This window comes from Schistocerca serialis, chromosome 2 (assembly GCF_023864345.2).
Source record: "Schistocerca serialis cubense isolate TAMUIC-IGC-003099 chromosome 2, iqSchSeri2.2, whole genome shotgun sequence".
NCBI classification, from domain to species: Eukaryota; Metazoa; Arthropoda; class Insecta; order Orthoptera; family Acrididae; genus Schistocerca; species Schistocerca serialis.
The window spans coordinates 854,351,844-854,378,910 of NC_064639.1; the positions used below are offsets into that span (position 1 = coordinate 854,351,844).

The window sequence follows — 27,067 nt, forward strand, 5'->3', positions numbered from 1 at the left end:
AAGCCCACCAGCAGCTAATAGAGTAAAGTAAAACAGAGTAAGTATATTCATGTCGCAGTTCGATGTAGCAGTCAGATGGCGATCCAGTAACAGTAAAAAAGGTAAGGAAGAGTTTTGGGTTATTGTAGATAACGACTGAGGGCCACGACGACGACACATTCCATGTTTCGTCGAAATAATCAGAAAATCACTTTTAATAAGCAGCAATTAAATTTGTACCAGAAGATAGAGAAAGAGAATAAATTTCAAAGGGAAGATTTAATTTGTTATTATTAAGCAAGAGATAGAAATCCCAAGAAAAGGTTACATAGTTTGTTGTAAAAGGGAAGGTTGTCAATAACACAAAAGGTAAAGAGGAAACGGGAAGGTTTCACTTGGAATTTCAAGTGAAACCTTCCCGTCTCCTCTTTATCTCTTGTGAGTGGATTACAACAGTCGTACCACGACTGGTACACTAAATCACGCAATTCCTGAGACTGTTACGAACAGGTGGCGAAACGTAGCATTCATCATCACCGCAATTTGGTATCTCTGCGGAATCTTGTGAGTGTCTTCGGTTGGCTGTAACATACCGGAAGAAACTTGCGGGCTCTTTTCCTCGCCGAACTGACGCCGTTATCAAACTTAGTGGCGGTGTTACTGGGTAGATTGCCAGCAACAGTTTGACGCGGTGCCCCACTGCAGACTGTTAACGTTTTAAGTATACGGATTACATTCCCGTTCCAGGCGTGTGAATGGTTCGAAGAGTTAAGTAATAAGACACAGTACGTTGTCCTCAACGGCGAGTGTTCAGCAGAAATAAGGGTATCGTCAGGAGTACCCCAAGGAAGTGCAACAGAATTGATCTTGTTCTCTATATACTGTTCATAAATGATCTGAGTGACAGGGCGAGCAGTACTCTGCGACTGTTTGCTGATGAGGGTGTAGTCTACGGGAAAGCATCGTCGTTAATGACTGTACAAGGATACAGGACGACTTCGATAGAACTTCTAAGTCGTGTGATAAATGGCAGCTTACTCTAAATGTACAAAAATGTAAGTTAATGTAGATGAGTAGGAAAAACAACCTTGCAATGTTAGAATACAGCATTGTTCGTGTGCTGCTGGACAAAGTCATGTCGATTAAATATCTAGGTGTAACGTTGTAAACCGATATAAAATGGACCGAGCACGTAAGACGAAGGCGAATGGTCGACTTCGATTTATTGGGGGAATTTTGGGAAAGTGTAGCTCATCCATAAACGAGACCGCGCATAGAACACTAATGAGACCCACTCTTGAGTACTGCTCGAGTCTTTGTGATCCGCACCAAATCGGGTTAAAGAAAAACATCGAACCAATTCAAGGGCATGCTGCTAGACTCGTTACCGGTAGGTTCGATGAACACACGAGTATTACCGATACTTTGTGAACTCAAGGAAGAACCTCTGGAGGACATTATTTTCACGAAACTCTTTTGCAGCTGACTGCAGAACGATTCAACTCCTGCCAACTTAGATTCCTCGTCAAGGTCCGCGAAAGACAAAATAAGAGAAATGAGGGCTCATATGGAGACATATGGACAGTCTTTTTCCCTCGCTTCAATTGCGAGTGGAACAGGAATGGAAATGATCAGTAGTGGTACAAGGTACCCTCCGCCATGTATCGTATGCTGGCTTTATTTGTACGTATGTACAAGTAGATGTAGATGTATTAACGGGATATCTTCCGGGGATGACCAATTTTGTGTCCATTGTACTTCGTCTCTTTATGTCATGTTACGGGAGAAAGGGAAGTGTAGGTGTGGGTGGGGCGTCTTGTGTTCTTCGTCAGACACCGACATCTACATCTAGAGTCTGCAAAACACTGTGAAGTGTATTAAAAACGCTTCCCTCGGAACTTACTACAAAAGATGTTAGTTGAAAATGAGACCGCGAAAACATCGGGCCACCCGACCCTAGCTACAACTAATATGGACTACCCGCGATAATATTACCCTGCTTTCATGTACACGTACTTACTACTAGCAATAAGATTGAATCAAAACAGCTATGACAAATGGAAGGGTGACGGAATAGCTAACGATGTGTTACAGTACATAACTGAATCACGCAATTATCTACGAACATAATAACTACAATAATCATTCATACCATCATGCACTCACATTAAGATACTATTCACGGACCAACAATATGACTACTCATACAGATAATATACTGCAGATTCTAAACTAAATAAGTTAGTGAGATGACTGAAACAATACGCTCGCAATAAAGCCTTATACTTGAGAGCTAAAAGAGCTTGTAATGAAAGTTTGTGAAAATAGTCAAGTAAAGAAATCAGTTATTTACACTGTGTTTGACTCTTTATGTTCAGAATTTTGACGCAGAACGTTTGTGAGAAACTGCACTTTACAAGTAAATATCACTTAGCTGGATTATTCCTTTGGCACCGCTATTTAGTGGCAGATAAATAATTCCCATATCCTTCTTCATTCCTTTTACAGACATGTTACGTTCGTGGTATCTCTCTTCTTGTAATATCCCTATACACAGCCACGCTGTTTATATTCTTTCACACAGCTGTTTCAGTGAACATCACAGAACGACCGCCGTTGCGAACTAATCACACGCCAATGCCACAACGAACCGACAGCCACAGACTACTACTCTCAAAGTTTTACGATAAAGAAAATCTCTGCCTAATTAGTGCAGCTCTCGTACAAGTACAATGAATGTTTTACACATTTTGTCTCCTTTTAACACACACTCTACTCTTCAGTATAGTTTAACTTATGAAATATTTGAATACACAAAAATGCTCAGACAGAAACGACGATATTTATACAGTTTCTTACACCACTAACAGATGGCGTTGCTGGTTACGGTCTCAGAACATAGGCACATGCTTTGAATTATTCCGTGTCGGTTTATGAATTGAAATTTCTGCTCTGCTTTTATATTTAACAAGAGAACGACTTGAAGTGTATGTTACTGTCTTGGCATAACTGTGTCGTTCCACATGGCAAAGGGGACGTTCCCGTTCTATTCCGTATGGAGCGTGAGAAGGATGCTTGCTTTTAAATGTCTGTGTGCGTGCCGTAGTTAATCTAATCATGATAACGAGCGAGAGAGTTATATGGGTGGTTGCAGTAAATTCCTAGAGTCGTCATTCAAAGCCGATTCTTGAAACTTTATAAGTAGGCTTTCTCGGGATTGTTTATCTTCAAGAGTCTGCCAGTTCAGTTCCTTCAGCATCCCTGTGACACTCTCCCGCGGTTCAAAAAAGCCTGTGACCATTCGTGCTGCCGTTCTCCGTATACGCTCATTATCCCCTGTTAGTCCTGTCTGGTACAAATACCACAGACTTCAGCAATATTCAAGAAAGGGTCGCGCGAGTTGTTTGTAAGCAACCTCCTTGGTAGACTCCATTTTCCCACCATTCTACCAATAAAACGAAGTCTATCGCCCACTACTGAGCCTATGTGATAATTCCATTTTGTATTCCTAAAAGATGTTACATCCAGACATTTGTATGAGTTGGGCGATTCCAGCTGTGACTCATTGACGTTATAGTTATAAAATAATACCTTTTTTTCGTTTTGTGAAGTGCATAATTTTACATTTCTGAACATTTTACGCAAGTTGCCAATTTTTGCACCACTTCGAAATCTTATCAAACTCTGACTGAAAAATATATGCAGCTTCTTTCAGACAGTACTTCATTATAGATTACTGCACCATCTGCAAAAAAGCCTGAGGTTACTGTTAATATTTTCCGCAAGGTCGTTAATATACAACATGAACAGCTAGGGTCCCAACACACTTCCCCGGGATAACCCGAAGCTACTTCTGCATCTGTCGATACTCTCCATCCAAGATAATGTGCTGTATCCTCTCTATCAATAAAGTCCTCGATCCATTCACAAATTTCACTTGATACCGCATGTGATCGTATTTTTGACAACAAGCGTGGATGTGGTAGACCGTAGATTGTTTTACTCGACGGTAAGCGACTGATTTATGTAATCCTCAATTTCCGGTGACGCACATCCACGTTTACGTAAGATAGTTAAAAAGTTTAATTCCATTTGACGTCGAGAACATTAGAGATGGATTTGGCCGTAAAGATAGGCAACAAAATCGCCTGGAATCCCATTAAAGGAAATACCACAGCGTTCTATTGCAATGATTTGTACATCTACATGGATACTCGACAAATCACATTTAATTGCCTGGCAGAGGGTTCATCGAACCACTTTCATACTTCTCCTGTATTCCAATCTCGTAAAGCGCGCGGAAAGAATGAACACCTATATCTTTCCGTACGAGCTCTGATTTCCCTTATTTTATCTTAGTGATCGTTCCTCCCTATGTAGGTCGGTGTCAACAGAATATTTTCGCATTCGGAGGAGGAAGGTGGCGATTGGAATTTCGTGAGAAGATTCCGTCGCAACGAAAAACGCCTTTCTTTTAATGATGTCCAGCCCACATCCTGTATCATTTCTGTGACTCTCTCAACCACATTTCGCGATAATACAAAACGTGCTGCCTTTCTTTGAACCTTTTCGATGTACTCCGTCAATCCCAGCTGGTAAGGATCCCACACCGCGCAGCAGTATTCTAAAAGAGGACGGACAAGCGTAGTGTAGGCAGTCTCCTTAGTAGTCTGTTACATTTTCTAAGTGTCCTGCCAATAAAACGCAAGCGCTAAACTTGCCTTCGCGAGAGGCGAGATCGAAATCCGCTTCCAGTTATCAATGTTTAGGTTTTCTGTGGTGTCAGAAAATCTTTTTGGGTGAATCCTGGGTTGTTTCCACTGGAGAGAACACAGTCTGAGTCTAGGGCATAGTTCTCCTATTCGAGATTGTGCTCCGTCTCTGATGACCTCATGTTGTCGGCTTGTTAAATCCCAGACGTCTTTCCACTACAGTAAATAGAGTGCATCCTTAGTTGGTAGCCTTGTGTGACTTTTGCCTCATGGTCTCTTTCCAAGGATTCTGCGCGCTAGGGAGGACACTGGCCTGCGTCGCTTCCGTACTCAAAACCCGAATTTCTTGGAAACCACGCATGACATCATCTGGTTTGCTCAAATCTCGGGAGATTAGGGGAGGCTGAGTTCCCTATGACGCGCACGCAGTGTTAGTACAGAGCGAATTGCGCAAACGGAACTTCTTATTAAAGCTCAAGACGACGCTGCGGTGGCAACCTGGACTGAACCGGTTAAGGTTGGCTGCCGGGGCAAGTGGAAGGGCGATGTTGTTACTGTGGGGACTATATTTAAATGGTTTCTTTCATCGAAATAGAATGGGTCTGGAGCGTAACGTATGGGGCCTGTACACTGCCAGAGGTACTGAAGCGTATCTCCTTTGTTCTTGTCCGGCGTAGGATACTGACTAATGTGTCCGGGTCGTCTGTTATTTATGACGGTATTTTTATTTTAAAGAAACATAAAATGAGAGTTTTTGAAGTCATGTCGAAAATTAATCTCAGAGGATATAACGTTCTTACTCATCATATTATAGGATTCGTTTTTTATATGGAGTACATTTATGAATAGTTTAGCATAGTGACAACAATCAGAAATACATAGAAAGTTTATACTGAGCAGAAATTTTTTTTAGACAGAGATACATTTATGCTGACAGCAGAAACACCGTGAACACTGAAATGTCGGCTAAAAGAACTGTTAAATCAAGCGAGTGGATATGAGTGATAGAACGCCGAAAAGAAGGAAGGAAAGAAGAAAGACAGAAAGGTTAGGGTTTAATATGCAGTTGACCATTGGAGCTCAAAATCGGATTTGTGGAGGACATCGACGCTATCCTTTCCAAAGGAACCATCCAGAATTTGTCTTATGTGACACATGGAAATAACGGAAAAACTAAATTTGGTTGACTGCACGGGGATTTGAACTGCCGGGTTTCCGAATACGAACCACTAACCGCTCGTTCAACGTAACAAAATTAGTACTCGGAAGGACACAGATCCTATTCTGTGGTCATTCTGTGTCATGCAGTGGTATCCAGGATGAGACCTGTGAGTTGGTGGAATTCATTACTTTCGTACAAAAAATAAAGCTCAAAACAATTGGAAAACTGTGTTTATTAATCACCAAACGTACTAATGTCCCCACTTTACACTGAGATGACAAAAGTTATGGGATAGCGATAAGCACATATACAGATGGCGGTAGTATCGCGTGCAAAAAGTACAAAAGGGCAGTGCATTGGTGGAGCTGTGATTTGCACTTAGATGATTCGCATGAAAAGGTTTATGACGTGATTGTGGCCCACGTCGGGAATTAACAGACTGTGAACATCGAATGCTAGTTGGACCTAGACGCATTGGACATTTCATTTCGGAAATCGTTAGGGAATTCAATATTCCGAGATCTACAGTCTCAAGAGTGTGACGAGAATACCAAATTTCAGATATCACCTCTCACCACAGCCGACGCAGAGGCCATCTGTTGACACTTAACGACCGAGAGCAGCGGCGTTAACTACTTTGCCACAAACAATGCACTTTCTTGCACTGTTGGTACATTTTTGCGGACTTGTAAATAATATTGTGACATTTTACCACCATTATAGATGCGATCCATAGTTAATTTGAGGGTGTATTGTGTCTTACAATATAGTAAACATATCGAATTTTGAATATTTTACCAGCGTATCCATCTGTTGATAAACACAAGCAAGAGGAGCATAAAATCAGAAATTGATTTTATTTCGCAGTTTTGAAGTTTCTGTGGACTAAAAGTTACAGTATGACTCATGTTCGACAACTATATATCAGTAAACATTAATTACACTGCGTAAGTAAATATTAGTGTTTAACTATTTGACTAATACGTTATACACTCAATCTAATATTCCATAGCGAATAATACATAGCTTACAACGAAATTTATCAATGCGACTAGGGTGCTAGCTGATAAACGATTTTTTGAAGCTAGTGATGAAAATATAGTTGATTATATTTCGTCAATGTGTGCAATTCGAACAGCTTTTTAAGTGTGTACGTTTTTTTAATAAATAATTCAGATCGTTCGGATACTTTTGAGTACAGCCTGTCTGGGATACCATTTTAATTGTTTAATTGGCTGTTTCATTTTAATGATGGCTAAAATGCTAGCCTGCGGTTGGAGGAGAGGAGAGGGATCTGCGTGTACGTGTGTGTTGGTATTTTAAATTTCTGCCCAATCCTCGGAAGTACCCGGCAGTATTTGGAAAGAGATAATAAATTCTGGGAATTCCTTGTGATGATGGCTGTTTCATTTTAATGGTGGCTAAAATACTAGCCTACGGTAGGAGGAGAGAAGAGGGACCTGGTACATTATACAATGCGAGTATGTGTGTGCTTTTGTTTTAAATTCCTTGCCAATCCTGGGAAGCACTCGGAAATACTTGGAACGAGATAATAAATTTTGGGAATTCCTTGTGATAATGTCATCGGAAGGGCAATTAGCTAGGTAACGAATGCAAAGAAAATAAGCCAGAATGTAGGTCAAGGTCATTGACCACTTGCGTCCTCATGTGCTGCCACCCATGCGACAGTATCGTGGAGCCTTCTGCAACTGGACAAACATGGCACGTTCATGTGTGAGCTGTCTACGTGATGCTCAGGTACCGATCCCCAGAACTGTCCCCAACAGAACTTGTATGAGGCCAGCTCGCCTCAATGCCAGTTTCCAGGGTATCAAGTGCCAGATACAACAGATGTGGGCCAGTTTGCCTCAGGAGTGGATACAACGGCTTTATGACACCCTTCCCAGCCGAAGCAGTGCATGCAACAGGGCCAAAGGGGAGCAACGTCATAATGATAAGTGGACTAATGCTGCCAAATTCTTTGTGAATTTCATTTGAACTTGTAATCACTTGCTCTCTCAACGGGTGATGTTTCGTTTTTTTCCTCGTTCCCTACAGGATACGTCAGACTTTTTTCTGACAACGAGTACACAGTGTTAATCATCTAAAATTTGCACCGCATATATTGCGGAATTGGATAGTGCTATTGACGTACGGTTTTCACAGAATAGATTGTTAGTGAGGTGGTCGTATTGTTAGCCAATAAACAGGCTGTAATAATAATTAGGAAGTGTATTTTTTGCTCAAACGTACACTTTTTTAAGTGGAACAATGCTTATTGACATTAACGAACTAAAAGAAGGGTAAATTAGAATGTCAGTGGTGTTTGTTGCAAGAGTCTAGTGCGAGTCGTTTTCGAGATATTGTTTTATCACAGATTCCACACTGACGCTTGTTTGTGCCATCCAGTGAACATAGTTGCTAGGTATGATGTTGTCATGTTTACGTATATTGTGCCTATTTGTTCCCTGGGTGCACTGTGACTTGCTAGTCAGTTAGTGTGTAGCAGTACAAACAGTAGACGATGGGATTTACCAATGCAGAAAAAGCCGACAGCCTCGTGGTGTATGGAGAAAGTAGGATGAATGCGGTTCGTTCTTGTACGGTGAGTGCGCAAGATATCCCAATAGACGTCAAACATCTAAGCAGTTATTTGTCACTTTCTACAAGTAGTTACGTGAAAGTGATAGTGTCATACACAACATAACAGAAGAAAACAAGGGACGACAGAAGAGGGCGAAATTGCTGTTCTTGCTGCTGTTGAGTTGATCCGTACGTTAGCCCCCGAGCCATTGCACGAGGGCGTGGCATGAGTCAGGCAAGTGTACTACGTATTCTCCATCGACATAGGTTTCATCCCTGTCACAACTCTCTCCATCAAGAGCTGCATGGAAACGGTTATGAGAATCGTGTTAACTTCTGTGTATGGGCATTAAGACAGGATACTCCATATGTATCACGTATCTTGTTTAGTGATGAAGCCACATTTACCAGTCATGGTCAGGCAAAGCACCGTAACATGCACTATTGGTCTGTTGACAGTCCCAGTTGGCTTCGTCAGGTGGAAATAAACGTCCATGAAGTGTAAACATATGGCATGAGATAGTGAAGCATCATCTCGTACGCCTGTTTTACATAGACGGAACACTGAAAACGCACAAGTATTGCAGCCTCCTAAAAGACTATCTTCCACAGATGCTAGAAGACGTTCCTCTGCATACTAGGAGGAACCGGCTGTCCAGCCCAAAGGATGTGAGTACGAAGTACTGCAATACGTATTCACGAATTGTTTCCAAATCTTTGGATTGGACGCAGATGATCTATAGCTTGACCAGCCCTTTTCCCGGATTTGACGCCCGTAGACTTTTTCTGTGGGGAAAGCTGAAACACATACCAACTACACTCGATGATATGCAACGACGAATTACTGCAGCCTGCTCGGACATCGCCGCTGAAATGCTAGCACATGTGTAGCAATCGGTCTATACCAGACTGGAAGCATGTATTGCCGCTGCCGGTAGTCGTTTTGAACACAACCTGTGATGGTCAGTTGTCTCGTTACTGGTCAGAATCCACGTAACTATGCACTTGTGTTATTGGTTCGTGTCTGCTGCCACAGGTACTGTGCAAGTGCCAGCGTGGATTTTTTTGAAAATACGATATATCGTAAACGACTCGCCATGGAATTCTGTAACAAACGCAACTGACATTCCAGTTTACCCTACTTTTTGTCTGTAAATGTCAATAGGCATTGTTCCATTTAAAAAAGTGTATGTTTTCACAAAACGTACACTTTCTGAGTACTATTACAACCGGTTTATCGGCTAACAATACGAGCCTCTGACTGCCAATCCATACTGTGAAAACCGAGCATCAATAGCACTTCTGATTTTCACGATATTTGCGGTCCAGGTTTTAGGTGGTTCAGCATATCATATCGAAATTACATCTAAAAATATAAAGCACTGAAACTAATTTGATTGATAACTAAATACGTATATTTGATTACGAGAAGAGTGGAAATTACAAGAGATACATATAAACTATAATTCTTCACTTCTTTTGGGATTTTGGTGTTACATGATTGGTTCGTTGGTTGGTTGGTTCGTTGATTTGCGGCAGGGGACCACACAGCGAGGTTATCGGTCCCATCGGATGAGGAAAGGACGGGGAACTAAATCGGCCGTCCCCTTTCAAAGGGACCCTCCCGGCAACTGCTTGAAGCGATTTGGGTAAATCACGGAATACCTAAATCAGAATGGCCGGACGCGGGTTTGAACCGTCGTCCTCTCGATTGCGAGTCCAGTCAATGCGCCACTTCACTCGGTGGTGTCACACGGTAGTATAGAACGTGGTTATATGCAGAATATCTGATTGTGGCAGCTGGAGCCTGGAGGTGTGCTACAGTTCGAGCAAGATGATTCCGACAATCAGACAAAGCATTTCAGCACTGATAGCGCGTCCTGGATCTAAAAGGTCAGCTCTTTAGGTATTAATCCTGATGGGCTCCATTGCTGGTATCATTTTCGTCCATCTGTTGCAAAAATCTCGTATACATTCATTGTTCAGACTTTTTTACTTCCTTGGAACAAATCTACATTGTTTATTGCCGCGAGCGTGGATTCCGAAAACATCGTTCAAGTGAAATTTAATTTCCGCTCTTCGCATATAATATATTAACAAAACCGACACTATCTAGGCGGATTCGATTACTTCAGATACATCTGCTAAGGAAAGTACGTTCTTGTAGGTCTAGACTAGAATGAGCATTTTCTGATACTAGCAGTACAACACCTTCTCCTAGACGGAGAATCATCCAGGCCAGAGAAGTAATTTCGGGTGTGGCTCAGACATTTGTGATTGGAGCAGATTTTTTATGTTAAGTAAGAATGAATGAGCAAGTACTGATAGTTGTAAGCTGAGTCTGAACTGACGTAAATTACAGGTATATCTAGTAAATTTCTTACAAGATATCAGACTGTACAAAGACTGGCAATAACTGTTAACGCAATGACAATTTGATTCACAATCTGCTTCATTTTGACTACATGAGTGACAACTGAATCCAATTACGAGATATAAATACCTGCGAGTAACAATGTATGGAGATAATGGCTGGTTCACATGCGATCAGTTGTAAGTAAAGCAAATGTTAATCTTCCATTCGTTGGTAGGACACTATGTTGTCGTTTCGCTCGAAAACGTATCGTTGTTGTGGTCTTCAGCCCGATGACTGGTTTGTTACAGGTACTGTATCCTATGCAAGCCTCTTCATCTCTGAATACCCACTTCCGTCCAGTACTAAATTGGTGATCCCTTGATGTCATATCAACCGATCCTTTCTCTAACCAAATTATGTCACAAATTTGTTTTCTCTCCAGTTCTATTCAGTACTTCGTTATTGGTTACGTGGTTACACGATCTATCCATCTAATCTTCAGCATTCTTGTGTAGCACCATATTTCAAAAGCATCTATTCTCTTACTGTCTAAACTGTTTATCGTCCATGTCTCACTTCATACATGGCTACACTCCAGACAAATACCTGAGAAAAGATTTCCTAACAGTTAAATCTCTATTCGATGTTAGCAAATTTCTCGTCTTCAGAAACGCTTCTTGCTGTTGGCAGTCTACATTTCATGTCCTCCCTACTTCAGCCATCATAACTCATTACTCCTTTTAGTGTCTTGTTTCCTAATATCATTCTCCCGACATCCTTTAGTTTACTTTGACTTCATTCGATTACACTTGTTTTGCTATTGTTGATGTTCATCTTAAATCCTCCTTTCAAGACACTGTCCATTCCATTCAAATGCCCTTCCAAGTCCCTTGCTATCTTTGACAAAATTACATTGTCATCGGCAAACTTCAAAGTTTTTATTTCTTCTCCGTGAGCTTAAATTCCTTCTTCAATTTTTCTTTAGTTTCCCTTACTGCTTGCTCGATGTACAGATTGAATAACATCGAAGATACGCTACGTCGCCCGCATCTCGTGGTCGAGCGGTAGCGCTCTCGCTTCTCACGCCAGGGTTCCCGGGTTCGATTCCCGGCGGGGTCAGGGATGTTCTCTGCCTCGTGATGGCTGGGTGTTGTGTGATGTCCTTAGGTTAGTTAGGTTTAAGTAGTTCTAATTTCTAGGGGACTGATGACCATAGATGTTAAGACCCATAGTGCTCAGAGCCATTTGAACCATTTGATACGCTACGTCATTGTATCATTCCCTTCTCAACTACTGCTTCCCTTCACGCTCGTCGACTCGTAGAACTGCTGTATGGGTCCTGAAGAAGTTGTATATAACCTTTCGTCCCTGTATTTTATCCCTGCTGCCTTCAGAATTTCAAAGAGTGTATTCCAGTCGACATTGTCAAAAGCGTCTTAAACCAAGTATTATAATTAAATGATGCTCACTGCGAAACTCTACCAGGCGGCTTCGTTTTCCAGTCCTTTCCTGCACTCCATATCCACTTACAGTTTTCCCTTATCTTCTTTTTCCTTCTTTCGAACTCCAATCCCTCATCACAATTAAATGTTTCTCTTCTTTAACTATGTGAATAATTCTTTTATCGTATCATATTTTTTTCAATCTGTACATCATTTGCGAAGCTAATTGTCATATTAACGCGTACCACTGTGGTGGGTGTTGGCTTCATGTCTGTCTTGGCTACAATAATGCGCTCGGTATGTTGTTCATAGTAGCTTACCTGCATTCCTATTTTCTTTTCATTATTACACCAGCTCCTGTATAATGCTATTTCATTTTGTATTTATGACGCTGTACTCGCCTGACCAGAAGCCGTGCTCAGCCTACCGCCGAACTTCACTAAACCCTACTACATCTAACAGACAGATTAACGGATTCAATATTCCACGCTCCGACCCATAGATTACATGGTTTGTTTTTCCTTATGATGTCAACCTCCTGAGTTGTCCCCGCCCGGTGATTCAAATGGGGGGCTATTTTACCTCCAGAATACGAGGGTTGTCCAAAAAGTAAATTCCGAACGGTCGCGAAATGGAAACCACAGTGAAAACCAGAAGCGTTTTATTTGAAACAGTTAGGAACACCTTCCACCTATTTCTCTGCATAGTCGCCGCTCCAGCTTCGAGTTTTGTCGTAGTGCTGTATCAGCTTTCCAGTATCCTCGTCGTAGAAAGCAGCCGCCTGTGCTTTCGGCCAGTTATCTGCACTGGTCTGCAGCTCGTTGTCTGTGGAAAAAGTTTGTCTTCATAGCCAGCGGTTTTTGTGATCAGAGATGAGACTCAGAGGGATCCAATTACGAACTGTATTGTGGATGATCAAACACTTCTCATCGGAGACGCTGCAGGAGCGTCTTCATTGCCCCTGCAGTGTGCGGCCGAGAATTGGCATGAAGAAGGAACTGCTCGACAGTTGTGTTGTGTGGGCTGCATGACACAGGCGAAATCTCTTACCAGGCCCTCATACCTGGCCGGAGATGCTATTCCCTACGCATCTTTACGTGCTCATTGTTTACTCAAAACTGAAAAGAGCGACGCAACACGATCGACTGGCATACTAGAGGCACTGCCCAGCACTTCTGTACAAAGCTCAACTGGATTTTCCCAGCGGTTTCCATTTCGCGATCGATCGGAACTTACTTTCTGGACAACCCTCGTATTTTAGCCAAGAGCAAGCCATCACCATTTAACCATACAGTAGACCTGCATGAGCTCGGGAAAAATGATGACTACAGTTTCCCCTTGCTTTCTGCCGTTTGCAGTACCAGCACAGCAAGGCCGTTTTGATTGATGTTACAAGACCAGATCAGTCAATCAACCAGACTGTTGCCCCTACAACTACTGAAAAGGCTGCTGCCCCTCTTCAGGAACCACACGCTTGTCTTGCATCTGAACAGATACGCCTCCATTGTGTTTGCACCTACGGTATAGCTATCTGTATTGTTGAGATACGCAATTCACCTCACCACGGCAAGGTCCATACTTCGTATACGAAAGACACGTTTCTTATACAAGGCTCGTACGGCCTGTAATGGAATATTATTCGAGTGTAGAAGCTATGTGAACAATATCAGATTAGGCTATTAAGCGTATGCAGAGAAGTGGAGAACAACTCGTAACAAGCTCGTTTGGCTACTGAGAAAATGTAACAAAGTTGCTGCAGTACCTGAAATGGCCGACATTTGAATAAGGTCTCTCAATACTTTACGAGACCTTACATAGATATCCCCTTTTTGGGGTGCAGATGAGAATATTATCCAGTGCATTATATATTGCTCACGTGGAGGCGGTGAATATGAACGTAGGCTAGTACCAGTCCCCACAGCAGCATACAATTATACTTCTGAAAATGGCACCGGTAAAAGAACTCATGTTCATAGAATCCTAGTGATGCAGTCCTATGATCTATCAATGAATGGTTGAGTGTGCTCCTGTAACGTGTGGATGATTGCTGCGAATGCCTGTTCAGTTTTGCGTATTGTTGCCTTTGCGTTGTTAGTCTATGACTAGGAAAATGAAAGGATGCGAGAGATCGAAACTGGGTACCGGTATTCTTATTTACTGCTACCAGTGAAAGCACGCAGTCATCTAGTCAAAACGGTCGATAATATATTTTCTGTCAGCCTGAAGTTCAACCCTATCATTTTTTAGTTTACTATTCTCATGCAGTTTAGTAATACTAGTCTGCATCATAGTTATGTGAAATTCGACAATGACAGAAATGAAAGTTTAGGAATACTAGTCTACATCATAGTTATGTTCAAATGGTTGAAATGGCTCTGAGCACTATGGGACTTACCGTCTGAGGTCATCAGTCCCCTAGAACTTAGAACTACTTAAACCTAACTAACATAAGGACATCACACACATCCATGCCCGAGGCAGGATTCGAAGCTGCGACCGTAGCGGTCGCGCGGTTCCAGTCTGTAGCGCCTAGAACCGCGCGGCCACTCCCACAGTTATGTGAAATTCGACAATGACTCAAATGAAAGTTTAGTAATACTAGTCTGCATCATAGTTATGTGGAATTCGATAATGACACAAATGAAACACGAGGCGGTAAATGACAGAACGCAGAGAACGTACCGGTCATTTCGTAACCTATCTCTTTTCACCGAACAGAGAAAAAGCGGAAGATCAAAGCGATTTAAGAAAAAGCAGAAATGAACTGTTTTGCAGTAATACCTTAAGGCGTGTTGGATACATACGATCAGTCACGAGAAAACAAAACAGGCAACTTCGATTCATTGTTGAGATACGGGGAAATTTCAGACTGTACGAAAAATAATGCTTGTGAACCATATGCTGGATAAAACTCAGTTGGTTGGAATTAATATTTGGTTGATCTAGCAGTAAAACTGATAGTATACGAAGAATGACAATGCAGATAGTATCTTTGTTGGTTGATCAGCAGATGAGTGCCTCAGAAATGGAGGCAAATCCGAGCTCGCAAACACGCGATGAAATACTCCTTTTATCTTGGTATATTCTCCTTAGAATATAAAAAAATACTGGTTTTCCGCGTTGAATTCACTAATTTTATGGGCTGTGGAAGTAAATTTTGATCGATAGCAGCTCGCGCAGTGGGATGTAAACCTCTGCTTCATCCATGAAAGGAACTAAAAGATATTTAGTACAATAAGAAGTGCCTGCTGCCAAACACCTTACGTTCAGGCACAAACTATAATTCTAAGTGTTAATTACATTCAATGACACAATGAAATTCTGTTACTAAAGAAGATTTTTTTATTTCTTTTTCTTGCAGCTGGCTTCGTCCGCTGATATGGAAGAGCTTCAGGAAGGGTATAACAGAGGACGATCTGTACGACACTTTGGAGGAAGACATAACAGGCACACTAGGGGACGAATTAGAAAGGTAAGTGTTTTAGTTCCTTTTTCTAAACCGCTAATATTTTACTTTCGGTGAATAAATCTTTTGAATCATGAATTATAGATCCCGTCACGCGCTGCATATTGAGATTCCCAACAAATCAATTCTGCCTCGCAGCCAATGTGCCCAAAACTTTGCAGAATCTCATTCACACTAGGTCATTCGACTGGACGATATCGTCCTCCGTCTGTTCTGCAACTTCTAATATTTGTGTTTTCTCCTGCGGTTCTTCTCCTCTATTTCTTCCTCCATTCCCAAGTTAGCTAATTCTGCGAACCTGGATGCTCGAGAAGATGTCCCAGAAATTTCACTTTTCTTTTGTTAGAATTTTATAGACTTTTTCCGTTACTCACTCTCTTTAGTGCCTATTCAGTGCCTACTATAACTTGACGTCTAATTTTTAACTCTCTTCTGTAGCGCTACATTTAAAATGTTTTCAGTTTCTCTTTCAACAGCTTTCACCGAATACACATATCACTTCCACAGTTAGCAAGCGAGACGGCAGTGGTAAGGTGCCAGACCACAAAAAAACGTAACACTTCATCCGGAAAAAGATAAATTTATTTTTAAAACGTTCCCCAAAATGAAACTTCCTGGCAGATTAAAACTGTGTGCCGGACCGAGACTCGAACTCAGGACTTTTGCCTTTCGCGGGCAAGTGTTCCACCAACTCTTTTTCTTTTTTTTTCGTTGCATCTGCTCGGGGCGGACGTCGTAATACATCCGTTTAAGTTCGTTGTTGATCGATTAACTCAGTTTTTTTATTACAGAGGGGAGCTAACCCTCTGACCGAACACGCTGAGCTACCGTGCCGGCAATCTCATTTTTGTTCGTTTTCGTTCGTTTCATCTGCTCGGTGCGGACGTCGCAAGACGCCCATTTCAGTTCGTTGTTTGATCCATTAACTCAGTTTTTTTTATTACAGAGGGCAGATAACCCTCTGGCCGAACATGCTGAGTTACCGTGCCGGCTAGAGTTCGAGTCTCGGTCCGGCACACAGTTTTAACCTGCCAGGAAGTTTCATATCAGCGCACACTCCACTGCAGAGTGAAAATCTCATTCTGGTTTCCCAAAATGTTGTTATGAATTTTTTATTTAACACACGAAATGTAACAAACACAAGTAGATGCAAGAAGACTGCCAGAAAACCGTTAATATTTGAAATTAAAGTAATTTTCAGTGAAGGTTTACAGTGGTGACGTTACGTAACAATAGTAAGAATTGAGGCCTTACTAAAATAGACAGAAAAAACATTTCAGTTAACACAGTTCCAAAGAAAAATAGACTACATCTATCCCCACAGAACTTTTAATGAAGACATCAAATGACACCTGTCAGCCCAGCGACCAAAGCAACGAATGGGCTATTGTAAAAAAAAAAAAAAAAATTGTGAAATATAAACTTTATCTGCATCAGAGAAATATTATTTGAACTCTTTAAATAGAATGCATTTGACTCAAGCTATTTTCCTAACACAATGTATAAATAAAATTTAAACACAACGGCCACAATGATTCAACTATAACAGCAAGTATTGAACTTAATCCTGAGTTCAAAAGCAAATCACATAAGGCCAGCAAAAATAAAATTCGTAAATTACACATCATGTTCAAACCTGATGGATATAACTGTGGCATGGACAGTGTAAGCTAGGCAAGTTGGAACCGGTAAATTCTTCAAATAAAACTGGCATTAACCGAAGCCTAAAGCACGTAATATAAAGGACCCTCTGGCACAGCGGATAGTTCTGAATGACTGTTCATACAGTCTATACACTAAGGTGCTCACCACATAAGCCCAACAAGTGTCGATGACTGCTGCTCAATAATCCCACTTTGCCCGTGAATTCTACAGTTACAAATAGCAGGCGAAGTTCCGGGACAGTCGTATACCAAATCCAAACGACGTGCTTCTCGGGCATATGTAAAACGGCAGTCAAGACGAAGGAAACAGATGGAAAAAAGTAGATAAGACGGTCATTCCCTTCGTTGACACCAAATGCTTACAAATGTTGACGAACAGCACCATTCTGTTGTAGGATAGTGCCCGCCCACATGTTGGAAAGGTTGTTACGACTACGCAGCAGAAGTTCCGTTGATAAGCCCTTACACATCCTACATACAGTTTAGATCTCTCCCCTTGCGATTTCCATATTTTTGGGTCCCTGAAGGAACACATTCATTCATAGCCGTTGATTTTCTTCGGACGAAGAGCTACACCCTGGGCACGAGGGGGTGCTCAAAAGCAGTACCTCCGAATTTTTTTGTGAAAACAGTTAAAGATTTTTAAATAAATCAAACGTTATTAACATTCTACATCTTTGTTCTTCATGTCTGCATATTTTCAGACCTCTGCCACTAGAGGCCTCAAAATTGGAGTGTGTAACACGGCGGTATGCAACGTAAATATATCAGTCCGTGCGAAACAGCGTGCTGTGATCAAGTTCCGAATTCGATGAGTTCGTCCACACGTGGAGCAGCCTCCACTTCAGCGTAACGATGCCAGACCGCAGACGAGTGCAGCGACAACGATCCGACGACCTCTAGAGTTCACTGTCATTGATCATCCTCCATAAAGTCCAGACTTGGCCCCATCCGAATTATGTCTATTACCAAAACTTAAAGAACTCCTTCGAGGACTCGATGTTCGTGGTGATGAAGCGGCGCAAGCAGAGGCGATGTTGTGGCTCCGCCAACAAAATCAAACGTTCTGCATTGACTGTATCAACAAACTGGCCTCTCGTTGGGAGAAATGTTTTCACAGTCAAGGTGACTTTGATGAGAAATATACATGTAGAAATGAGGAATAAGGATTTAGAATGTTAATAATCTTTGTTTTACTTAAAAAGCTTTAAGAGTTTTCATATTAAAAATTGGGTTGAATTATGGGAGGCATTACTTTTCAACACGCCCTCGTGCAGTTTTGGTTCTGTAGACAACCGCAAACATTTTCCGTGAAGGCATCTTGTCTCATAATGGGATAACTGTATTAAGTGTTATGGGGATTACTTTTGAAATAATGAACAAAAATGGCTCTGAGCACTATGGGACTTAACAGCTGTGGTCATCAGTCCCCCAGAACTCACAACTACTTAAACCTAACTAACCTAAGGACGTCACACACATCCATGCCCGAGGCAGGATTCGAACCTGCGACCGTAGCAGTCGCGCGGTTCCAAAATAATGAACAGTTTGCTCCCTTTTTTTCCAAGTATCGTTTCCATTTGACTGCCCTTTTAAGTTGACAGAATAACAACAGACGCCCGCTAAAAATGACGCTCAGCTGCGGCAATTGCCCTTAGTGTCCACGTGCCACAAGTCTGCCAGTACTTCTCCTTGGATGGCAATCCTCCAGTTATTGATGATAAACGGCTGAGAGCGAGCTCCGTGTTCAGATGTTATGTCGGCGTGGTAGAGCGCACACATGGGCCCTTGCGGGACGCGAAGGAGGCGGTTGCTGTGTTAGCTACACAGCCCAAGAGTGCTTCCGATATCATATCGAAGCAACACACTCGTCAGAAACCAAAAATTCGAGCAGTGATTAAAACCGATGCCAATCGGAAAGTATTTGTAGCTTTGAATATGGATCAGTCGGAAATTTCTTGTTACTTTGCTTGACGAGCCGTCGTTGCAGGCTGCTTGCCATTACACTCTTACGCCGGCTGGGGTGGCCGAGCGGTTCTGGGCGCTACAGTCTGCAACCGCGTGACCGCTACGGTCGCAGTTTCGAATCCTGCCTATGGCATGGACTTGTGTGTCATGTCCTTAGGTTAGTTAGGTTTGAGTAGTTCTATGTTCTAGGGGACCGATGACCTCTGAAGTTAAGTCCCATAGTGCTCAGAGCCATTTGAACCATTACACTCTTACGACCTGTCGGTCAAGTGCCAAACAAGCGTCTTCTGCATGTGCTTGTCCTTTACAATCGTTTTCACAGTGTAGTAGTGTGTAGGCCTACGAATCGTATAGATGTATAGTGTGACATTTATTGAACTATATGAAAAAAGGGAAATTAGTTACAACCTACGGCGTACATACAATTTATTAAACATGTAAACGTCACTACAGATATTCCGATTTAGGTTATGACATGTTCGATATGCCTGCCATCGTTGGCGATAATGTGGCGCAGACGAATAGCGATTCCAAAACCTTCACGTACCATTCGGTAGTCACCGCGACAAGGAATATTGTGCCTGGACATTGCACATCACACAGTTACCGTTTGAGGGTGAAGAGCTTTCTCGATCGCGAAATAAGGATTCTCGGTCCCCCAAATGCGCCAATTTTGCTTATTGACGAACCTATCCAAATTAAATTGGGCTTTGTCTCTAAACCTAACCATATTCACAACAAAGTCCTGTTCGTCAATTCTGTGGAAAATAGTGTTCGCGAAACACAACCGCTGTTCCATGACCCTGGGGCTTAATGGCTGATGAGTTTGAATTTTGTCTGGAAAGAGATGCAGGTTCTCAACATCGATTTGTTGCAGTGTCTCATTTCCTAGGGCTGGTTTGAAACAGCGCGTGTGTTCTCGATGTTTTCAGGCCTTTTCACCCTTGTTGGACGACCGATGTTGCCAACACGAACACAACCCATTCTCTCAAACTTGTGAATCAGATTCTTGATTGTTAGCATACTTTGACCGGTTGTCTTCAGCTTGAACTCGGTTGCAAACTTCCTTTGAGCCGCAGGTGGGCTATACTATTGCTCGCATAGTAGGTGTTCACAAGCGCTATACACTTAGGCACGCTGCAACGTGACAGTTTCACTTGCAAATGGCCGACAACAAGAAGGCGTGTGCGCATGCGCATATTAATTCCCATTATGCCACGCTGCTAATCGTGCAGTTTGAACGTCCTACCGCGAACCGTTCAGAAGTCATGACGATTTTATTTCATATAGTTCAATAATTGTCATCCTGTATATAGAACGAGTGGAAGAGGACGGAAACCGGATGTTGTACAGGGCGCAGTCTTCCTGAAAAGCTTTAGTGGATCAAGGGAACTCAGTGTTCACCAGTCGACGGAAGCTCACTATCAAGAGAGTACTGCACTCGCACTCATAAAAATACTATGCAAACGTTTGGATGTTAATGAAACACAGTCCAATGTTTACCAACGGTACCCCTCGCAGCCAGATTGTGTTAATGAAAACGTTTTCACCATCAGGATTCGGATAATGACATCTGTTATGGTTGCATTTCTGATAGCGACGTCACCCACGCAAGTGGGAGGACGACGGTTCAAACCCGCGTCCGGCCATCCTGATTAAGGTTTACCGTGACTTCCCTAAATCGCTTCAGGAAAATGTCAGGATGGTTCCTTTGAAAGGTCACGGACGATTTCCTTCCTCATCCTTCCCTAATCCGAGCTTGTGCTCGACGGGACGTTAAACACTAGTCTCCTCCTCCTCCTCCACGCGAATGGGCATTTTTCCTTTTTACTGCCGCTTCATTTTCCTAAATTTCATATTTTGAGGAATACGCTGAGTACATAAATCTTCAAGCAGTGTGTTGTACTTTCAATACGAAATGGAACGCTTATCTCTACCACATCACAAAATACGCCACATAAACCAGCCAACGAGGTCATCAGCTTTCTCGAATACAGCATGAAATACAACTTCTAAAGAAAAGTATCTCAGTGACTACTTGGTCATTTCCTTGCTTTGTAATTTAGTAATGCGTTGCTGCGTTACGGAGTTGTGGATATGGCAGAGTCCTGTCGACTGATTTCCGCTAATGAATGACCGAGGCTGTCGGGGTGAGTGACCGAAGGCAGTCAAGATAATGGCAGGTTAAGTTTGTTACTGCTTCACGGAAATCTGATTAGCTCTTAATCTTATCAAAACCTGTCTTATGCAGTTACAAACTAATAACAACGATTTAAAGGTGCTAGAATTTTTTATTTAGCTCTTCGTACTACATAAACAACAGCGCTATGGTCTTGGGATACAGTGTTTGCCTACTAATCAGAATGTCCGGGGTCCTGGATTCCGCACTAGTCATTGCTTAGACACTGAATTAAAATGATCAACAATGGCGCTCAAAGACATCCGGAAGAAGGAATTATTGTTCATCTTGCAAAATGGGCGGATATCAGTTCGGGGCCTCCTCTTGCCCTTGGGGTAAGAAGCTACCATTAATGGTGGAAGAATCAGGGGTGATCAACGGCGCCGGCCGGGGTGGCCAAGCGGTTCTGGGCGCTACGGTCTGGAGCCGCGCGGCCGCTACGGTCGCAAGTTCAAATCCTGCCTCGGGCATGGCTGTGTGTGGTGTCCTTGGGTTGGTTAGGTTTGAGTGGTTCTAAGTTCTAGGGGACTGATGACCTCAGAGGAGTGTGCGCTTATATGAAACTTCCTGGCAGATTAAAACTGCGAGACTCTACCTCGGGATCTAAGCCCTACCCGGTAAGTGCTCTGGCACCTTTAGTAGCTACCCAACAACGACTCACGACCTGTCCCCAGAGCTTTACTTCCGACAGTACCTCATCTCTTACATTCCAAACTTCACAGAAACTCTCCTGCGGAACATGTGTGACTAGGACACCTTTTTTCCAGGAGCGATATTCATGCAACCTTCGCAGGAGAGCTTCTCTGAAGTTTGGAGGGTATGAGATGAGGTACCGGCGGAAGTAAAGCTGTGAGGACAGGTTGTGAATCATGCCTGGGTAGCTAAGGTGGTAGAGCACTTGCTCGCGAAAGGCAAAGGTACCGACTTCGAGTTTCGATCAAATCCACAGTTTTACTCTGCCAGGAAGTTTCAGTCCCAGATTAGACCACCATGAGGATTTCCTGGAAGAGATTGTCAAGAGATATGTAACCATAATCAAAGCATCGAAAAACCACGAAACAATAACTTTCTACTAATCGCAGCATGGAATGTCAAGATGCCTGAATTTGATAGGTACGCTAGAAAACATGCAAAAGGAAAATTCAAAGGAATCCGTAAAGTGGATTGGAAATAAGATTAGGATTTCTAGTCAGATGAATGATCGACATCATCAACGGCAGCAGAAAATGGTTTCGGGCGTAGAATTTGTCACGGAGAGAAATGTAGTGCAGTGAGTGAGTTACTATGAACCTTTCAGTTACAGGATTATTCTAGCCAGAATCGACAGCAAACCGATGTCAGTTCAGGTACTCATGCAAATAGTAACAAACAGATGATGAAGAGAAAATAGGAGATGAAAATACAGTAATCATGGCCGACTGGAACGCTGCAGCAGGGGAAGGAATAGAAGGGAGAGTTACGGTAGTTACGGGCTCGGCAGTAGGAACCAGAGAGAAGAGAGACTACATGTGTTCTACAGTCCGTTTCAGCTATCAATAGCAAGTACACCGTCCAAGAATCAAAAGTGAAGGAGATGTACTTGGGAAATGCGTCGAAACATGGAAAGATACCTGTTGGATTACATCGTGGTTAAACACAGCTCCTGAAATCAAATGCTGGAGTGTAAGATGTACCCAGGAACATTACACAGCATAGACTCACATCAGAATTTAGTAATGATCTAGAGTAGGCTAAACTTTAAGAGAATCACCACGGAGAATTAATGTTTAAGGAAATGGGATACTAAGAGTACTGAAGAATGATAATGTGCATTTAGGCTCTACGAGGCTATAGATATTGCTATAACCAATATCACAGCAGGAGCTCTGTTGTAGGCGAATGACCATCCCTAAAAGGCGAATCACAGAAGCTGCGCAGACAAATCTACTATAGATACAGGGAAGGTAACTGCGAAGAACTCGTGGACAGTATAAGAAATACATCAATTGATTGATGAAAGCGCGAAATATAAAATGTTCTGGAAAAGATAGGAATACAGTGTATTGAGTCAATTAGGAATGAACACAATGGGGACGACAGAGAAGCTAAAGTGAAAGGGCGGCAGCAAAAGTGTGAAGAAATCGAGAAAGAAATGATTGTAGGAAGGAGAGACAGAAAATTCGAAAGAGCTGTCGGTGAAGTTAAAAGCAAGTGCGTCAGCATTAAGAGAGCAAAAGGTAACTCAGATGTGTTGTTATTCTGGACTACTCAGGCTTTGTGCTAATTTGAGCTCATCTTGCTCACCACGGTAATGTCCGCTCTCTACAGTGTTATTAGCCACCGACTTAGCGTCTTGGTACTCATACGCTAGCGTTAGGTGGTTCGTTGCAGTGACGTCCCTATTTTTATGTTAACTGCAACACAAAAATGTCGTCCCAGGGTGAAAGACTGTTTAAGCGTAGATATTTCCTTACCTGCCACGGCTTCGTGTTGATAAATTTCGCAACTTCTCTGTCTCTGTGTTCACAGGAATACGTAAAATACGTGTTTCCCAGTACCGTACTGCACTTTTTTTTACGAATAGGGTACTTAATACCGATCATAAAACAAGCCTCATCAACTTGGCCAACCAACTCATTTTATTTCTTAAACACAGCAGTGAAACAATTGGCTGCTGGCGAATGAACGTGTTTATTGCAAGCGAAATATTTTTGAGATTATGTCCGCCGTTTCTGGGCTTTGCTCTGTAGCATGCTTCGCCGCAATAAGGAGTTGTGGATGTGACAGAGTCTGCAGATGAAAGGCTGAGGCTGTCGAGTAGAATTACCGCACGCAGCAAAGATAATGGTAAAATGAATTTATTACTGGTTCACAGAAGCCAGACTAGCTCTAAATCTTACCGTGACCAATCTTATGCAGTTGGAGACTAATAACAACGCTTTCTAGGTCTCACAAACAGTTATAGGTATCTACGGCGTAGACATATTCCATATTGAGAATTCCTCTGTATTTAGAGGGAACAGAAATGAAGTCATCTCATTGATGCGCTTATCGAACAAACCGGTTCAAACTGCTTTGCTTTTGGAAGTAAGTGCTGATATTTTCTGCATGTTTTAATTTCTCCTTTCCTGAAGTAAAGGTACCGTTTCATGTTGAGTTAATAAGCGAATGTGTCACACAGAGTTCATCCAGAAAGTTAGAAGATCAAAAGGTAACAGTTTAACGAAATCAAGGTCATTGTGGGCTTCTTGAAACAGTTGTCCCCGCTTTCACCTAATGAGTTCGGGGAAAAAGTAATGACAATTAAATGGGGATAACTAGACGGGGTTTAGTATTCTGCTTATTACTTTTCAAGTATCTTGGTAGTGCTACATCTGCATACCTGTAAACTGCAGGTAATATTATTAACGATTAGCAGTAAGTCAGCTTCAGATTAACTACGATACACGCGACAGCCGGCCGGAGTGGCCATGCGGTTCTAGGAGCTACAGTCTGGAGCCGAGCGACCGCTACGGTCGCAGGTTCGAATCCTGCCTCGGGCATGGATGTGTGTGATGTCCTTAGGTTAGTTAGGTTTAATTAGTTCTAAGTTCTAGGCGACTGATGACCTCAGGAGTTTAGTCGGATAGTGCTCAGAGCCATTTGAACCTTTTTTTTTTTTTTTTTTTTTTTTTGCACGCGACAACATCAGAATTTACTTATGGAGCTCGCAACTGTTTCTAAAGTGCAAAATAAAGATCTCTGTTCTAGTTGAAGAATGTTTTAAAACTTTGTCGACAGACATACAGTAGGATACTGAGAACCTCTAGAAATGTGGAACTGAGTTACCCCTGGTAGGAAGTGTTTGAACATTTGGACTCTGCATTACAGACGTCTTCCACCACTGTAGGAAACAATGTTCACTATAAATGCTGGTCAGATTATACAGTATGTAATTACTGATATGTTTCAGGAGTCGTTAGTCACGAGTACAATTGTTAGCTGTGTCATATAGTATGAACATCAAGTAGATAGCACAAAGGCATCAGCTTTCTGAAAACAACAGTTTTGCTTTTAATTTTATAAGAGCATTGATTTTCAGGCTTATTAAATAAAAATAATGTAAATTTAATACCCTTGACAAATAACGGATGTTAGTGTGGGCTGCTGAAGCGTTTCACCACTGCACCAGTCTGGTAACGCATTTATTATCTCGTTTCATATTCCAGAAGAATAGCGCTGATGATGCTACCTACCGGACGTGATATCTGAGTAAACGTCTGACGTCTGACGCGTGGGCGAGTGGATGATTGATGGCGATATATTCGCCGCGTGCCCGTCAGCTCTACGGGACGGGTGGAGGTGGGGGAGGGAGGGAGAAGGGGGAGGGTTGCGGGGAGAGGAGGAGGGCGCTTGTTCTGGAGAGGCATTAGAGGTAGCTGCAAGAATTCTACAGAAAACAAGGCCATGTTCCCGTAACGCAGCGATACTTTCTGAAAGTGAGCAAAAATACTCCTATAACAAGGAACGAGAGAAGTTCCACTGACCATTCTGAGATAGAAAACCAGTAGTCTGCGAAGCCAAGGTACAGAGATAGTACACGGTGCACAAAATCAAAGTGTCCCGGAAAAAACGAGTATTTATAAGACTGATCCTTCTTAATGAACAGGAGAACTGTCCATCACAGAAAATGCTGGAAACCGTAATTTAGACGCACCAATCGGTTGTTGTCACCCAAAATGGTGGTCACGATAAAAAGGCAAAAAAAAAAAAAAAAAAACGCAGCACGAAGGGCTTATCTAAATGGGGCAGAAATCGGGGTAGATGTGATATACATATATACACAAACAAATGGTTAAGTGTTTACAATCTCAGAAAAATTGGATGATTTATTCACGAGAAAGATCTCCACAAATCGAGCAAGTCAGTAACACGTTGGTCCACCTCTAGCCCTTATGCAAGTGGTTACTCGGCTTGGTGATGATTGATAGATTGTCCTCCTGAGGGATATCGAGTTAATTTTTCTCCAGTTGGCGCGTTAGATCGCCAAAATCCCTCGGTGGTTGGAGAGCCGTGCAAATAATGGTCAAAGCGTTCTTAATTGGAGAACCGAGTAACGGTTTGGAAAGGACCAGAGGCGGACCAATGCTTTATTGACTTGCTCAGTTTGTGAAGATCTTTCTCCAGAATAAATCATCCAATTTTTTTCTGAAATTTTAAACATTTGTTTGCCTGTACATACACACCTCATCTACTGATGTTAGTCCCAGTCAGGTAATTCCTTCTTTGTACGTCGTTTTCCTATTTTGTCGTAGAGTGTATTTGCTTACAAGACTGGAGATGTTTTGGTAAAACCTCAGGCAATGCGAAACAGACTGGCGCGAAACGGGCTCTGTAGCGAAGGAATGCCTGGGTCAAAGCCCGAGGTAATCTCAGCGCCGTTTATGTTTGCAAGTGGGAACTACGAGATCGTCGCGTCGAACACCACCAAAAAGGCCTTGCATCGGTATTTTTGACTTACTTACTGTTGTACATGAGTCACAGCGTCCAGGCAAACTTCTGCGTGTTGAGTCCTGTCGGTGATTTCTGAATGAAGTG

The 27,067-nt window shown here is 42.3% G+C and overlaps 1 protein-coding gene across 1 annotated transcript in view; it reads left to right on the forward strand.

The window, feature by feature from the left end:
- The window catches only part of LOC126458156 (ATP-binding cassette sub-family C member 4-like), a 382,852-nt gene that overhangs the window by 36,420 nt on the left and 319,365 nt on the right, over nt 1-27,067 (forward strand). The window contains exon 2 of the mRNA XM_050095019.1: nt 15,596-15,706. Coding sequence (XP_049950976.1) covers nt 15,596-15,706 — 111 coding nt within the window. The remainder of the gene's footprint in view (nt 1-15,595; nt 15,707-27,067) is intronic.